This window comes from Panthera tigris, chromosome D3 (genome assembly GCF_018350195.1).
Source record: "Panthera tigris isolate Pti1 chromosome D3, P.tigris_Pti1_mat1.1, whole genome shotgun sequence".
Taxonomy (NCBI): Eukaryota; Metazoa; Chordata; class Mammalia; order Carnivora; family Felidae; genus Panthera; species Panthera tigris.
This window is the reverse complement of record NC_056671.1, coordinates 13,004,952-13,022,368: the sequence shown is the minus strand read 5'-3', so window position 1 is coordinate 13,022,368 and position 17,417 is coordinate 13,004,952. Positions and strand designations below refer to the sequence as shown.

Sequence of the window (17,417 nt, the reverse complement as noted above, 5' to 3'; positions counted from 1 at the left end):
TGTGTGGAGTGAGGTATGGGTTGAAGTTCTTTTGGCATGTAGGTGTCTAGTTCTAGCCTCATTTGTTGAAAAGACTGCTTTTCTCATTGCGTTACCTTGGCATCTTTGTCATAAATCGAGTGAATGTATTGCATCTGTATATGTCTATGTTTATGCAAAGGTTTATTTCTGGATTCTGTATTCTGTCCCTTTGATTTATGTGTCTTTTATGCCTATACCACAATATCATGATTACTGAAATTTTATGGTATGTCTTGAAATCTGGGCAAATTCTCCCAACTTTGTTCTTTTTCAAAATTATTTTGGCTCTTTTGGGTACTTTGCACTGCAATATAAGTTTTAGAATCAACCTGTGAAGTTTTCAGAAAGATCCTGCAGGGATTTTATTGTGATTTCATTGAATTTGTAGATCAAATTGGGGAGGATTGACAGGTTGACACTTTTAAGGCTTCCAGTTCATGAACGTAGCCTAGCTTCCGTTTTTTTTTTTTTTTTTTTTTTTTTTTTTAAGATCATTGATTTCTGTCAACATTGTAGTTTTTGGTGTACAGGTATGGAATATATGTTATTAAATTCATCCCTTAGGACTTTGTAAATTTTTCAATTGTTTTAAATGGTTTTGTTTCAAAATATTCTAATTGCTTATGCTATTGTATAGAAATATAATTGAATTTTGTATATGTATCTACATACTGCAACTTTCCTAAACTCAATTATTAGTAATAGTCGCTTTTTGGTAAAGTCCTTGAATTTTTGTAAATGTACATGAGGATATTGTCTGTGAATAAAGATGATTTTATATCTTCCTTTCAGTTTCTATGCCTCTTATTTTTTTTTCTTGCTTTATTGCATTAGTTAGGACCTATACTACAAAGTTGCATAACAGTGTACCTCTTTGCTTTGTTACTGATTTTTCATGGGAAGTACTCAATCTTCTATGATTAATTGTGATGGTAGCTGTAGTTTTTGAACATCTTCTTTAATCGGGTTGAGGAAGTTCCCTTTAATTCCTGGTTTACTTAGTTTTTACCACGATTAGGTGTTGAGTTTTGTTAAATGTTTTTTCTGCATCTATTGAGATGATCATAGGTTTTGTTCTGTTAACATGGGGAATCATATTAATGGGTTTTTGAGCTAGTTTGATTCAAATTACATTGATGGGCTTTTGAACTCATTCAGCTAAGCCTCACTTTCCAAGATATACTCCCATTTGCAGGGTGTGTTATCATTTTATGTACTGTTGGATTTGATTTGCTACTATTTTGTTAATTTTTAAATCTGTGTTCATGAAAGATATTGACGTATAGATCCCTTCAGTATCTTTGTCTTGTGTTAGTAATGTGAATCTCATAAATGATGTGGGAATTAGTCCCTTCTCTGTTTTCTGAAAGAGCCTGTGTAGGATTAGTGGTATTTCTTTCTTAATGTTTGATAGAATTTACCATTGAAGCCCTCTTGCCTTGGAGAATACTTTGTAGGAAGGTTTTAAATTACAGATTCGATTTCTTTGATAGGTATAGGGCTATTCAGATTTTTAACTTTTTTATTTGCTTTAGTTTGGTAGTTCTTTCAAAGAATTTGTCCATGTAATCTAAGTAGTTGTATTTATTGGCATCAGGTTGTTTGTAGTAATTGCATTATCTTCAGTGTCTTTAGTATGTGAAATAATTCTTGATGTTGGTAATTTGTCTTTTCTTTCTCTCTTGATTAACCTAGAGACAAAGTTCTCTATTTTATTGATTAACAAAAAAAGAACACCGGCTTTTTACTGTATTGGTTTTCTCTGTTGTTAGTTTCACATTTCATCCATTTCTTCTCTTTTCAGTATTGTCTTCCCTGAGATTACATTTGGTTTAATATACACTTCTTTTCTAGCTTCTGAAGGAAGAAGTTTGGAGCAGTTTTACACCTTTCTTCCTTTCTACTGTAAATATTTAAAGCTACAGATTTCTCCTTGAGCACTGTTTTACTTGTATCCCATACAATTTTGTATATTTTTTCATAATCAGTTATTTCAAAACATTTTCTACTTGTGATTTCCTTTTTGTCCAATGTGTTGTTTTAGAGGTATTATTTATTTAATTTCCAGATTTTGTCAGGAAGGGGGATGTTCTAGATATTTTGTGACTTTCTAATTTTGTTCAGAAATTTCAATTTTAAATATATTAATATTTGTTTTGTGGCTCCACATACGGGTTCTCTTGGTGAATGTTCCATGTGCATTTGAAAAACTGTATCCTGTTGAGTGGTTTTGTTGTTTTTTTTTTTTTTTTTTTTGATAAATGTCAGTTTGGTTATGTTGGTTGATAGTGTTGTTCACGTTTTCTATACCTTATTGATTTTCTGTCTACTTGTTCTATCAGTTGCTGAGAGGAGGCCTGTTGAAATCTTCAATTATAATTCTGGATTTGTCTATTTCTACTTCTAGATATATCAGTTTTTACTTCATGTATTTTGAAGCTTTGTTGTTAGACAAAGCTGCACATTTGGGATATATGTCTTCTTGAAGAGTTGACATTTTTATCATTACAAAATTTCTCTATTCCTTTATAGTCCTCTTGGAATCCACTTTGATACTAATCTAGCCATTTTAGCTCTCTTATAATTTGTATTATAACTTGTTTTTATATTGAAAGTGAATTTCTTGTGGGCAGTATGTAGTTGGACCTTTAAAATTTTTACTTATCCTGAGAATTGATGTTTTTTACTTGTAATAGACTATTTGTGTTTAACATATTTGTATGATGGTTGTGTTTAAGTCTACTGTCTTGGCACTTTTCCCTATCTGTCCCATCTGTTCTTTGTTCCTTTTTTTTCCCCCCCTCTTTTCCTGCCTGTTTTCAGATTATTTGAGTGTTTTCTTATGATTCAATTTTATCTTCAATATTGGCATCTTAGGGGCATCTGGCTGGCTCAGTTGATGGAGCATGAGACTTTTGATATTAGGGTTGTGAGTTCAAGCCCCACATTGGCATCTGAAATATACTCTTTGTTTTACTTTTTAGTGACTGTGCAAGAGCTTATAATATGGGACTTTGTTATCGTAGTTTATCTTCAAGTAATATTAAATTTCATTTATAATGTAAAAAACCTTAGAACAGTATACTTCCATTTTCTGTTTCTGGCTTTTGTGCTACTGTTGTCATATATTTTTCTTCTCTATCTGTATACAATCTGTGATGCATTATTAGTTTTGCTGTAAACAGTTAATTTGTTTTAAAGAAATTAAAAGTGAGAGAACATATGTTTTCTATTTATATATTAACTGCTTTGGGTGCTTATATTCTTCTGTGTAGATCCAGATTTCCATCTGCTATTTTCTTTGTACCTGCAGAACTTTTTAAAAAGCACTTATTCTACTTATATTTATTACGAGGTAGTTCCATGGGTTTCTGCTCATCTAAAAGAAGTCTGTATTTACCTTCACTTTTGAAGGATATTCGTGCTTGATCTAGAATTCTAGATGTGGACATTTTTTCCCCTTTCACATGATCTGTTGTTTCCAAGCTTGCATACTTTCTGGTGAGAAGTCTGTTTAAAGGATTGTCTTTGTTTTCCCTTATATAATGTGTCTTTTTTCCCTTTTGACAGCTTTTAAGATTTTTTTAAAATCACTGGTTATCAGAAACTTAATTTGGTATTTTTTGCTTTTTGTTTTTTTTGTTTTTTTCTTTTTGTTTGTTTGTTTTGATTTATGCTGCTTTGGGTTCACAGAACTCCTTGGGTCTGAGTACCTTGTTCTCATGAAATTTGGAGACAATTTGGCCATTTTTCAAAAACATTTTTTTGGTCCTCCCTTCTACCTTTGCATTCTGGGACCATAATTATATGTAAGAGTGCTTGATCATAGTCTTCTTTTGGCTTTACTCATTATTCTTTCAGTTTGAAAAAATACTTTGTTCTTCAGCTTATGTAATTACATTGTATGTTGTCAGGTCCCCCTGTACCCCCCCCCCTTTTTCTTTTACTGTGCTACTTTACTGTTAAACCCATTCAGTGAATTTATTTTGTAATTTGTGCCTGGAAATTCTCGTGTTTTTATGTTTTTTATTTCTTATTAAGTTTAAATTCTTGACCGTACTTATGATAGCTTTCTTAAAGTGATTTTTAATTCCATCTTCACTTTCATTTCTGGGTTTGTTTCTCTTCACTGATTTTTCTGCTGGCCATGAGTCTCTTTTTGCTATGTCTTTGAATGTCTGGTGTTCTTTTATTGGGTGGTGGATATTGTGAATGTTATGTTGTTGAAAGTCTGGATTGTATTTCTTTCCTGTAAAGAGTTGAATTTTGTTTTGGCTGGCAGTTAGCTACTTGTAGATGAGATGATGATGGTAGTGATGGTCGTTATTTTTGAGAATCAATTTTTAGGGTGTGTTAGAGCAATCATGGCCCTTCTGTGGTCTCTGTTTAATGCCCAACATGTTTAACTGTGTTTTCATCCTGACTGTTCAGAACGAGACTTGTCTCCCAGTTTTGTGTGAACTGTTAGAGTGATAGCTCTCTAGTAATTCTTTGCCAGGCCTCATGGAATTTTGCTCTTTGAATGTGTAGCTTAGTGTATGTAGGAACTATTTCACAAGAACCCCTATCAGGTCTCTGGAGCTCTTTTTCTGCAGAACTTTCTGGTGATACGCTCTCATAAATTCCAGCTGCCTCAGCCTTTGCAAGGCCTACCTCATTTGTTTTCTTTCTCTTAGAGATCCTAGCTCCATGCTGTCTTTTGTCCAATGTCTGAAAACAGTAGTTTCATACTTTTTTGTCTAGTTGTTTATGGTAGAAGGATAGTTACAGTGTTTCTTATATTTCAAATGCCATATTTGCCTGCGTGTGTTATCTTCTATCCTAGTTCAGGGCTTTGTTTTTTGTCTTTTAAGGATCAGAAGGTAGTTATTTCAGGCTCACAGGTCACACAGTCTCAGCTACAACTAATCAGCTCTGTGGTTGTAGTGTGGCAGGAGCAAAGATAGTATGTAAATAAATGGGCAAAGTTGTGTACTAATAAAACTTTATCCATGAAAACATTTGGCCATCTAGTTGTGGTGTTCTGACACTCCTTTCCTCTCTTAGCCACATCGTATTTCCGGAATGGTTTGTATGTTTCTCTCCTATGGTTATTGACACACATTTCTAGGCAAATGTGTCCATTATTACCAAGTTTGTGGTGAGAAATCATAATAATTTCTTCTTATGTCATTCTTTTATTTTCCCCATTTTTTCCTCCATTATTATGAAGTTTTGTGAATCTGTTGAGTGTGAGTTTTTCTTTCAGATTACACCAGAGAACATAAAATTTTAACAACAAAAACATTCAGCTGACCCATGGGGTATAGTTTGTCAGTCCCTTGAACTAGTTGACTGAGATACAAATGATATTGGAGATACAAAATCTTATGATTGGAAGGGAAGAATCTTTGAGATTTGTATTTCATGTTTGAAAGGAACCTTATAAATCATACTGTCCAACCACCCCTTTGATGTTTGAAGCCACATCAGTATTAACAGCTTCTCCTTAACATCTCATATGTATGATTCTCAGGGATCTCAACCAGGGATTTTTTGAGAAAGCTATCACTGTTGTTGTTTTAATCATCAGTTTTTCCATTTGATTCTCTGCTACCACTTGGGTCTGTGCTAAGCATATCTAATTCATCTTCCACATATGAGTCTTTCATATAAGTTGAAGACTTCATAAATTTCTTCAGAATGTTAACTCCATATTAAATGCATCCAGCCTAATTCCACCATGGCTTTATTCCTTTTGTTTTTGATTTTTTTTTTTTTTTTTTTTGCTGCCGTGTTTATTTGCTTGAAAGTATTGAACATGAGGCCATAGAGACTCTAGCCATATGACATGTTTAGATTTCCTTACCAACCTAGTCCTTCATCTGTTAATTTGTTCCAGTTTATCTAGATTTCTCTCAAAGTATGGAGTTGGGAGCTGAAGGCAGTATTGACCAGGGACTTGCTATGTAAGATACATTGTGTAGGATCTAGATCCTGTGCTTTTAGCAGTGTAGCTTAAGATGGAAGTAACTTTTTTAGTAGCTCTTTCACATTGTTTAATTGTATTAAGCTTCTTGTCAAATAAAATCTTTGAGCCCTTTTCACTCATATTCTGCTAACCCAGCCTCCCTAGTTTTTATTTTTATGTTTTTGAACTAATATTGGTAAATATTCAGGAAAAAGTTGTTATGAATCAGCAAAAATGTACATATGTTAGAAAACATCTTTGATATTCAGCTTCATCATATGGAGAGTTACCATATTGCGTTTCTCACAACATGGAAATAACATGTTAGGTGGGAGTCCTATGGGACGTCCAGGGTCTTGTTGTCCTCAGCCCCTCTGCAGAGGGAACCTGGGCAAGCTGCTTAGGTAAATGTAGGAAGAGTTGAAGACTTAGGTGGGAGGAAGTGTGTAGCTGGAAGTATGTCTCTGGTTAATTGAAGTTTTAGTAGTCTAAAAATGGAGCAAAGAAAGACAACAGCACAATATTTTAACACATGGTAGATAACCTTTTGGCTTTTGCAACACAATTTATGGGATGTCAAATTATTCTTAAGATTAGAAATGTGGGCCAATTGGTCTATAAAGTGGTATAATGAATTTTCAATACTAGTAGTAATTTTTGTAGGCATTAACTAGGTCTTACTACATTTGGTCAGTTTTTTTTCTTTTTTAAAAAATTAGAGTTGTATTATTAACATAGTTTAAGAGTCAAATAGCCCTACAAGGTTTTATGAATAATATTCCTCTGCTGGCTCCTATTTTACCTTTTCCACAGACAAACACTTTCGCCCCCTTTTGTTGATTGTCTTGATTCTTACTTAAATGTAAGAATCTAATACTGAATATTCTAAAGACTAAGCTTGCAGTTACTTTTAAGGTTTTCAAATTCTGGATCTTTCATTATTGAAGATGAGGATTTAGCTCATTCTCTCTGCCCCCTACAAATACTTTTCCCATCTTCCCATTTTAACGAGATAGTTACATGGTAATTTTAATTAGCTTATTATTCAGTGTTAACATTCATTTGATTATGTTAATGTATGGCTGAGCCATCTAGTATACTCTGATTACTTTTTCTGCATAATTTGAAGGTAGTAATTACCTTTTTTCTTTGACTATTTACTATGTATTTTTAATTAACTCATCCTCATACTTTTTGCCTATTGTCTGAATCTCCTTTTAATTTAAGACTTGCAAATGTATTCTGTCATTTTCATCTTCTTGAGATACAACCTGTTGCAATCTGGATTGGTTGCCCTCTACATTGATGCACAGTTGACAGCCTGTAATCATCTGATTATTCCCTGTTGTTTTAGCAATTCGTGTTCACTCCATCCCACGTTGGATCTATTTCCTGAATCTCTTGGTTTATTTGGTTTATTCCTTCTTTTTGGAGGAGTACATCTCCAGGAGTTTCCTGAGAAAGGGTGCATGCGCTCGCTCTCTCTCTCTCTCTCTCTCTCTCTAAGTCTTGCATATTTTAAAATATATTCTACTTCTACACTTGATAATTTAGATTGGCATAGGTAACTAGTTTGGAAATCGTTTTCCTTTAGAATTTTGGAGTTCTCGCACCATTGCCTTGCTTCTGGTATTGCTGTTGTGAAGTCAGAAATCATTCTCATTCCTGATTCTTTGTGATCTCTTTTTACTATATGGAAGCTCTCAGGACCTTCTCTTTGCCTGTAGTGTGCTGAAAGTTTACAAAATGCCTTGAGTCTCTTAATCTGTTGTTCTGGGTATTTAGAGAGCCCTCTCAATCTAGGAATTCACATTCTATTTTTCTCAGAAATTTTCATGAATTATTTTATCAGTAACTTCCTCTTTTTTCATTTTGTGTATTTTTTCTTTCTGATAGCTCTTGTATTTGGTTTTGAACTTCCTGTGCTGCTCCTCTAATTTTATCTCCCCCACCCTCCCTACTTTTCAATTTGTGTATTTGCTTTACTTTTTGGGATATTTCATAAACTTTATCTTCCAGCCCTTCTATTGAGTTTTCTCATTTTTGGCATCATTAATTAAAAATTTTCAAGAGCTCTTTTTTAGTTTTCTGAGATAGTCTACAGGTCTTTTATTTATTTATTTATTTATTTATTTATTTATATTTTAAGTTTATTTGTTTTTTTTAAATGCTTATTTATTTGGAGAGAGAGACAGCACAAGTGGGGGAGGGACAGAGAGAGAGAGAGAGAGACACACACACGCACACACAGAATCCGAAGCAGGCTGCAGGCCCTGAGCTGTCAGCCCAGAGGCTGATATGGGGCTCGAACCCACGAACTGCGAGATCATGACCTGATCTGAAACGAAGAGTCGGATACTTAAGCGACAGAGCCACCCAGGCGCCCTCAAATAGTGCAACCATTACATAGCGTGAGATCAAGCCCCATGTTGGGCTCTGCGCTGACAGTGTGGAGCCTGCTTGGGATTCTCTCTCCCCTTCACTCTCTGCCCCTCCCCCACTCGTGTTTGTGCAGGTGCTCACTGTCTCAAATAAGTATTTTAAAAATGGCAGCACTATTTTATCTCTTTGAGAATATTAATAATGGATTAGAATTTTTGTTCTTCTCCCAGTCTAGTCTGTTTCCTTCAAGTTACTTTTCTGTTTGTTTCTGTTTCTTTTTGTCTATCATTCCTCCATATTTTTCCTCAACTCTTTAGTAATTCTGGGTTGTCCGTGCTTAGGAGTGGTGGACTGAAAAACTGCTTGGAAGTTGAGTATGCGAGTGACATTTACTGTGCACTTCACTGATCTGGGTGGGCTCTTTAGTTGGGGGAACCTCTCTTGTCAGTATTTTGAGGTCTTTTCTGTTGAGCTGGTTAGATTTCCCAAAGAAGATTTCCAGACGCCCTTTCTCTCTAGGCAATGAAAGACTGGTTGCCAGCTTTCTGGGTGCTGAGAGGGAAATGGGAGAGGGTGGTTTTTTACTTTTATTTTGTACATGTTCACTGTTTTCACTCTGGTTCCCTGCCTTCAGTTGTGCCTGTGTCCCTCAGTGCAGATACTCTGTTTTTACTGGCCACAGAGAATACCCTTCCAGTTGTTCGATGGGGTAAAAAGAGCAGTGGGGAGGGTACCTGAGTGCCTGAGTTCTTGAGTGCCTTCTAAGCAGGCCTTCAGCCACCACTTTTCCTTATTTCATCTCCTTTCTGCCTTTTAACCCTCCATCCAAAGATAACTGTATTGTTAACTCCTGAGTCTGAGGGGATTCTGTGTATATTGGGTTTTATCTGCCCTTTCTCCATAGCTAGGATTCAGTTTTTTTAGACATTATAAATTTCTTTACCTCTTGAGCATCTGCTTCTTAGCTTTCAAAATCTTGATGCTCTCATCTTCTCTTCTGCCTACCATTGTGATGTTATGATTTAAGGGAAAAACAAAACAAACATTCTTGACTGGTGTTTTAGAGGAGCTTAAGAGAGCAAAAGCAGATGTGTCTGTTTACCCTGGTGTCTTTACCTGGAGCTGATTAGTTGTGTTTTTACAGAAGTTTTCTATTATTCCTGATTTTTTTCCTTTCTCTGACTCAAGTTGAGGGATGATTTAATATGTTTGCTGTATTTTCCTGATCTTCTAGAGTAGTAACCCTATGATGGGAGGTTGTGAGGTGAGGCAGATTTGGAATTTTCTCGTACACCCATGTTAGCCCCAGATAATCACAGCTGCCTTTTCTACACACCATCCTAGAATCCTGCTCAAGATTGGTATTAAGGTAATTGTTCTGTAGTTTGAGAAGTCTCTCTTTTACCTGTTTCTTGAAAATTCAGATCTTCTGGCAGCTCTCCTATTCATACGGATCATTCTAAGGCATATAATTAAGGGTTCAGTCTCATCTACAAGTTGCCTTTGTGAGTGGGATGTAATTAGCCTGGGCCAGGAGACTTGAACTCATTTATAGTATCTAGGTCAACCATATCGCTTTACAGGTCAGGAAGCTGTGCTGCCCTGAGATGGGAGTAGATTTCCTAGTATCATACAGGTAAATAGTTAAAAAACTAGGACTTGAACCTAGATCTTCTGACCTCCAGCCAGTGTTTCTTCTGTGGTACTATACCTCCCTGAGTTCATTCATAACCAAGTCCTGTTCCTTCGACTCTGTTCGGTGACTGCTGAATACAGCTTCAACCCTGAGGAGCCACACTGCAAGTATATACTTGTTAGTCATGTGGGTTCTAATTGCAATGGGTCAGTGCAAATAAATGACTTCCTTTGGGAGAATTTATCAGCTCATTTCCTATGTATTGTGTCTAAAGAATAGCACATTAAGAATCAATATAAATTTTCTTTAAATACATTCATGCTGTTAGAAACTGCATTTATCCCGATTCTGTTGTAATCTATTTAATTCCAACCATTCTGAACTGACTATAGTGGCCTAAACAGAAGGCCACGGGAGCCTCTGCCAGTTAAGTTCAATTTTCTGAGGATCTTGACTACCTGTTCAACAGATGCCAGCCATTGAGGAGAAAATTTCCCTCCCGTCTTTCTTGCTATTATTAGAATAGTTATTTTCTTGGCTTGTTGTACATACCCTCTAAAAATTAGCTTGTGTAGATACAGTCTTATAGTGGTAACATGTAAAAGAAGGCATATAATTATCTGAGTGAAATAAAAAAAGTCTCTTCTTCTATTCATGGGAGGTGTGTGGGCTCTCTTGTACTAGTTTTCTTAATACCTCAGGAAGACTAAAGAAAGATTCATGAACTTTCTTAAATTAGAAAGTATGGCCATGAGCTCTTGCCATTGCTAAATTGAGTTGATGACAGTTTCTTTGTACTATTTTATAATCCTCTAGGGCTAATTTTTACCATTAGCCTTAAGAAGCAGCATGGCAGAGTGGGAAAGAATTTATGCCTTAAATTCGGTTATGCTTTGAATCCATTTATATTTGGGATCTGCCATTTGCTGCCTGTGTAGTTTTGGGAGAATTATTTCACCTTCTGAGTCCTAATTTCTTTACCTGTTTGTTTGTGAAGGTTAGAAATTCTGTGTGAAGACCCTGCTGTGGTGCCTGTTGTGAAATAGGTGATGCATCAGTGCACAAAGTTGGGGTTGTTATTATATACACGTGCGTGCTGGGTTTTTTCCTTGTATATTTTAATTCCATCTTTTGGATTCCATCTTTTAAAAACCATGTAATTTTAAACTTAAATATGATTATGGATTGTTTGTCAGTGACAAATACTGCATTTTTGGATAATTTGCATCTAGAAATATTTTATATGGTTGCTTCACAATTTTGGAATCATTAGATAAAGGATTTTGAGGCTTGGAAATCTGTACTTGTGTCAGAAATTGGGTCAATAGTAGTTGGTGTGGAATTGATTTTTAACTATAAACATGATCATGGTATATGAGGCTGTGTATTAGTCTAATTGAATATACATCCATGATAGGATTTTTTTTTTGGACAGTATTTCAGTATTACGGAGTTGTATTTCCTTTTTTTTTTTTTTTTTTAATTTTTTAATGTTTATTCATTTTTGAGCGACAGAGAGAGTGCAAGCGCTGGAGGGGCAGAGAGAGAGAGAGGGAGACAGAGAATCCAAAGCAGGTTCCAGGCTCTGACCTATCAGCACAGAGCCTGACCTGGGGCTTGAACCCACAAACCATGAGATCATAATCTGAGACCAAATTGGATCATTAACCGACCGAGCCCCCCAGGCACTCCTCCTCTCCTCTCCCCCTCCCCCTCCCCTCCCCCCCCCTTATTTATTTTGAGAGAAAGCATATGTGTGCATGAGTGGGGGAAGGGCAGAGAGAGGGAGAGAGAAGCTGAGAGAGAGAATCCCAAGCAGGCTCTGCACTGACAGCAGGGCTAGAATCCACGAACCGTGAGATCATGATCTGAGCCGAAATCAAGAATTGGACGCTTAACTGACTGAGCCACCCAGGTGCCCCTGAGTTGTCTTCCCTCTTATCAAACATTAATTAATTCAAAATTTAAAGCTAAGCCTTTGCACATTCACTTTATACTTAGTTATCTCGGTTAGGCTTAAATGGTGTTTCATTGTTAGATTTTTCAGTGAAGACTGGTATAATGATATTTAATTTTAGCTTTAAGGTAACGAACGAAATTGTTTTAAGATAATGGGACATTTTTCAGTTTTTCTGGTTGAATTAGTTATGAAGTGATTAAGTTGGTAGCTCTGTTGTTGTATCACTTGCATTTGTGTTATATCACTTGCTAGAACAACTCCATAAAGAATATAGAGCAGGCGGCAGCGGCTTCCCTTTATCACTGAGACCAGAGAAGCACTGATAGGAAGTTAGTGGAAGTGCTGGGATTAGGAAATCATTCTCCTGAATCAAAGCCAAATATTTTGTTTGCTGAACCATGCCGGATGTTACAGGTGAAAGTATTCTAGTGAATAAATTGCCGTTCATAGATTTCTTGGGGACTGCCTCACCTGATGTTTCAATCTCTGATATATCTTAATTTTCTAACCTTTTAAATATAGTTAATGTACATATTAGGGATTTATATTTATTGGTATCTTTTGTCTCCCCCGCCAACCCCCAGATCCTTGGGGACAGAACATGAGCTTAGGTGCTTATGAGAAAAATTAGTCTTTTACTTAACTTTTCTGATTTCAACTGCCTCTTAAGTCTTTTTATTTAGTTTACTTCTTTGACCTTTATTTAAAAATTGATGTTAGGCTTTCTGTTTTAAACACACACATACGTACACATTGATTTCATTCGAAGAAATAAAGAGATTTGTAAGCGAGAAAAATGCACAAAAGATCTGAACAAACAACTCAAGGAGAAATACTACTGTCATTACTAGTAATGATAGTGATATCATTTATATTTTTTGCCATATGCCAGGCATCTTCCTAAGTATATACATACTGACTCATTTAATCAACTCTGTAAATACTGTTATCCTGATTTTACTGGTAAGACAACAGAGAGACAAAGGTTAAGTAACTTGCTAAGACTTGCTACTTACAGCTAGTGAGTGTAGGGCTGGTATTCAAACCCAGGAAGGCAGGCCCCAGATTATACTTATGATTAAATATATGATAATGATTCCCTCTGAACTGAAAAAGGACTACATATTAGTACAGGGACATACCATTCTATTGAATTGGCAGGTATTTAAGAAGATACGCAATTTGGGAGGAGGTTATTTGTATTAGTGGGACTACTAATTGAAAAACTGTATGGTAGCACTCATCCATGAGTCTTAAAATATTCATATTCTTTGGTAATTCTACATCAAGCAGTCTCTCTTAAGAAAGTCATCTGGAAAATAACAGTATGCAAGGGTGTTTACCAGTTATAACAGTGAAAATGAAAGTTTGTCTAATTATTACGGGATAAATTATGTTTTCTCCAGTGAATACATACGTATTATACAAACATTAAAAACTGTTTTAAAAACAATTTTTTAAATGTTTATTTTTGAGAGAGAGAGAGAGAGAGAGACAGAGCATGAGCAGGGAGGGGCAGAGAGAGGGAGACACAGACTCTGAAGCAGGCCCCAGGCTCTGAGCTGTCAGCACAGAGCCTGACGTGGGGTTCGAACTCACAAGACGTGAGATCATGACCTGAACGGAAGTCAGATGCCCAACTGACTGAGCCACCCACGTGCCCCTAAAAACTGTTTTGAAGAATAATTTATATATATATGTAAATATAGTAATTTATATATATATAATTTTATATATATAAATATAGTAAGTCAAAAAGCAGGATATAAAGCCATGGTAATATGGTTCTAAATTAAAAACTATGTACAGAAAAACAGGAAGAACATACATTAAGATACTAATAATTATTTCTGATGTGATTATGGAAAATATTCCTGGTGGTATTATTTTTAAAATTATTATTACTATTTTTAATGTTTATTTTTGAGAGAGAGAGAGACAGAGTGTGAGCAGGAGAGGGTCAGAGAGAGAGGGACACACAGAATCTGAATGAAGCAGGCTCCAGGCTCCAAGCTATCAGCACAGTGCCTGATGGGGGGCTTGAACTCACGAACGGTGAGATCAAACCTGAGCCGAAATTGGATGCTTAACTGACTGAGCCACCCAGGTGCCCCTCCTGGTGTGATTATTTTACTTTTAATTTATATTATTTATTTTTGAACTTACTGCATTGTCCATGTAGTACTTTCATACTAAGAAAACAAAGTGGCATAAAGGGGAAAGCATAAATGATGCTTTTACCAAGAATATTCATTAGAGATTGGATTTGCATATCTCACAATGTGAAGGGGGGTAAGTCACTGAATGCCAGACAGTTTTAATTTGGACATTATTATATTTGGAACAATTTTTTTTGAAGTGACGCATTTTATGGGATTGAATAAAATTGATATTTTTTTCTTAAATGTGTTTCGTTCATTATGGTGATTGATTGTTTCGGCACTTTAAATTTGTTTCAGTTATGTTAGCAGGAGATACTGTTTTTTTCTATCTTATACTTGATTTTTGAAAAACAACTGACAAAAATTGACTTGGTGGCGGTGGGGAGGGAAGATGAGTGGGTAAGGATTGAATGCAAGGGACACATGGAGTCTTTTGTGCAGAATGATGTTATGAATCCCTTTTATCACCAGTTTTGAATATATAGTTGTAGTTTATAGCTATTTAAATAAGGAATTCAGCTTCTGTTTGTGTTGAACCATCTTTGAGTTTTAGCTGCTTAGCCCCCTCTAAGATTTAAGAAATTTTAAAATACAAATGTAGGTAATGGGATAAAGACCCGGGTTCTGCTTGCAGCTCGTTTAGTTTCCATGTTTTAAAATGTGTTTGGAAGACAAAAGACAAAAACATGAATAAATTGCTGATAACTTTGCATCAGTTTTGTTAGTAGCTTGCTTTGGCGTTAATGATGAAGCACTATGATGCTGCATGATAACTGCTTTCTTGATTAAGAAAGATTGAAACTAGCTTCTGGATGGGAAGGAATTGAGGAAATTCTTTGAAAAAAACGATTTCAGTTTTATGAACTTATTTTTTAAACTCTTACCTGATTTATTCTTTTTTTTAAATGTTTATTTATTTATTTTGTGTGAGAGAGAGAGTGAGCACGCATGTGTGTGCGAGTGGGGTAGAGACAGGGAGAGCGAGAATCCCAAGCAGGCTCTGCACCATCAGCACAGACACGGACATGGGGCTTGGTCTCATGAACGGTGAGATCACGATCTGAGCCGAAATAAAGAATCGGATGCTTAACTTACGGAGCCACCTAGACTTCCCTCTTACCTGATTTCTAAATATAATTTATGAATCAAATAAGAAATAATAGAAAATAGCTTTTATATGTAAGGACTTTATAGTACATTCTGGGTAAAAATGGTTCAACCGGAAATAATAATCATTTGTTTGTGGTGATTTGGTATTTAATATGAGGAGCCATGTAGAAATCTTGATATAAAAAAATGAAGTTTTGAGGCACCTGGGTGGCTCAGTCGGTTAAGCGTCCGACTTCGGCTCAGGTCATGATCTCATGGTCTGTGAGTTCGAGCCCTGCGTCGGGTTCTGTGCAGACAGCTCGGAGCCTGGAGCTTGCTTCGGGTTCTGTGTCTCCCTGTCTCTCTGCCCCTCCCCTGCTCATGCTCTGTCTCTCTCACTCTCAAAAATGAATAAATGTTAAAAAATATTTAAAAAATGAATTTTTTCTCCCTTTAAAAATCAAGGAGGATTGACAAACATTTTTCAGTGAGAGAACTCTTAGGTGAAGTATAGTGACAATATTTATTTTAGCAGATTTGCTTATCTGTAATGGAAGCCTGTTTTTAAGTGTTCTGTAAGTAAAAAGAAATATCAAAACCATTGTAATTTTCTTGTCTTTTTCCAGGCTGAACTCACGGGAATCAAATGGCGTAGGTACAATTTTGGAGGGCATGGGGACTGTGGACCCATAATTTCAGCCCCAGCCCAAGATGATCCAATCCTGTTAAGTTTCATCCGCTGTTTGCAAGCCAACTTGCTGTGTGTATGGCGTCGTGATGTCAAACCAGATTGCAAAGAGTTATGGATTTTCTGGTGGGGAGACGAACCCAACCTAGTGGGTGTAATACATCATGAACTGCAGGGTAAGGTTTTGTTTTTTCTTAAAAACTGTTACCATCGTGTGTGTGTGTGTGTGTGTGTGTGTGTGTGTGTGTGTGTGTGTGTGTATAAAATTATAATTATTTAACAGTAGTAAGTTTCAAAAAGAATTTATTAAAACTTGCTGAGAAAAATTCAAGTGTTTAATGGGTATGTCTCTTGAAAGGAATATCCTCACTCTTACTCCTCTTCTTTCTACTTCTGTTATTTTTTTCAAATTTGCTTGTTGTTTCCCAGTCATGCTAGGAACCAGAACCTGTGAGCCACTGTTACTAAAGGAAAATACTGTGTCCCCTGGGTGTTTTGGGGTGGAACAAGGCTAAGATCCACTGTTTTAAAATGATAGTGAGTTGTGAGTAATTAGCAAGTCTGTGAAATGAACAGAATTGTTTTTTCTTGAACTGTGGCTGTTGTGGTTCATTACCAGCTGAACACTGATGGAAAGTTGTAAAGTGATAATAAAAGTTAGTACAAGCCTTATTGGAAAAGATTATGAGATGACATTGGATAGTATTTTGTAGAAAGATTAAATAATCTGATCTGATTTTGAGGTAGCAAGTTTTCCTTTGTTTTGTTCCTGCTTTTTATATAATTAGGTGATTCCAGGAAATACTTGCTCTCCAATGTTGTCTAATTTTTAACTTCAGATTATATCTGATATGTGGAAACTTTGAATTAATCTAAGAGTTTCATTACTCTAAGCTATTTTTTGTATTTATTGTAGATTTATAACCAGGGGAAATTTTATCAATATTCTTTGAATGTCGGTAAAGTTTTTTTACTTCTTTACCTAAATGCTTCCATTTAGTATGCTAAATAATTTTTCTAAATCAAGATTAATTACAATCTTTAGGCTAGTGCATTAACCCTTTTTGACTTAACTCTCCTAGAGCCAACTTTAATTATGTCCAAACTACTCTATATTTTGTTAGTTTGTGGTTGAAAAAGTTCAGATAATGTTTGAAATGTTTTGTTAGTTGATATATTTAGTGTTTTTTTTTTTTTAAAGGAAAGAGTAAAATTAACTTTAATGTGTACTTGAGGTTCTATTCTAAGGTGTCTGAATATGGCTAAAGAATTTTCCTGCCAAGTTTTGTTTGATATCTTCCTAGCTTTTCTTTGCAACCATTTTTTTTTTTTTTTTTTTAAATCTGTGATATCCTTTGCCACAACAGCCAGAGGGCAGTAAACCACAGTGGACTAATTGAGCTGTTTACCTTATGGTCCATTTGTCTATTCAACATGAACCTTTCTCCCTGTAGTTTTTAGAATGTTTGGTTTATAAATAAAAGAACCCAGTCTGGGTAGGATTGCTTACTTAGCTGGTTAATCAGCAG

The 17,417-nt window shown here is 35.6% G+C and overlaps 1 protein-coding gene across 2 annotated transcripts in view; it reads left to right on the top strand.

The window, feature by feature from the left end:
* Positions 1-17,417, top strand: part of MED13L (mediator complex subunit 13L) — a 300,820-nt gene that overhangs the window by 19,836 nt on the left and 263,567 nt on the right. For both annotated transcript variants that reach the window (XM_042962372.1, XM_042962371.1), the window contains exon 2: positions 15,827-16,064. In XM_042962372.1, the coding sequence (XP_042818306.1) occupies positions 15,827-16,064 (238 nt within the window). The remainder of the gene's footprint in view (positions 1-15,826; positions 16,065-17,417) is intronic.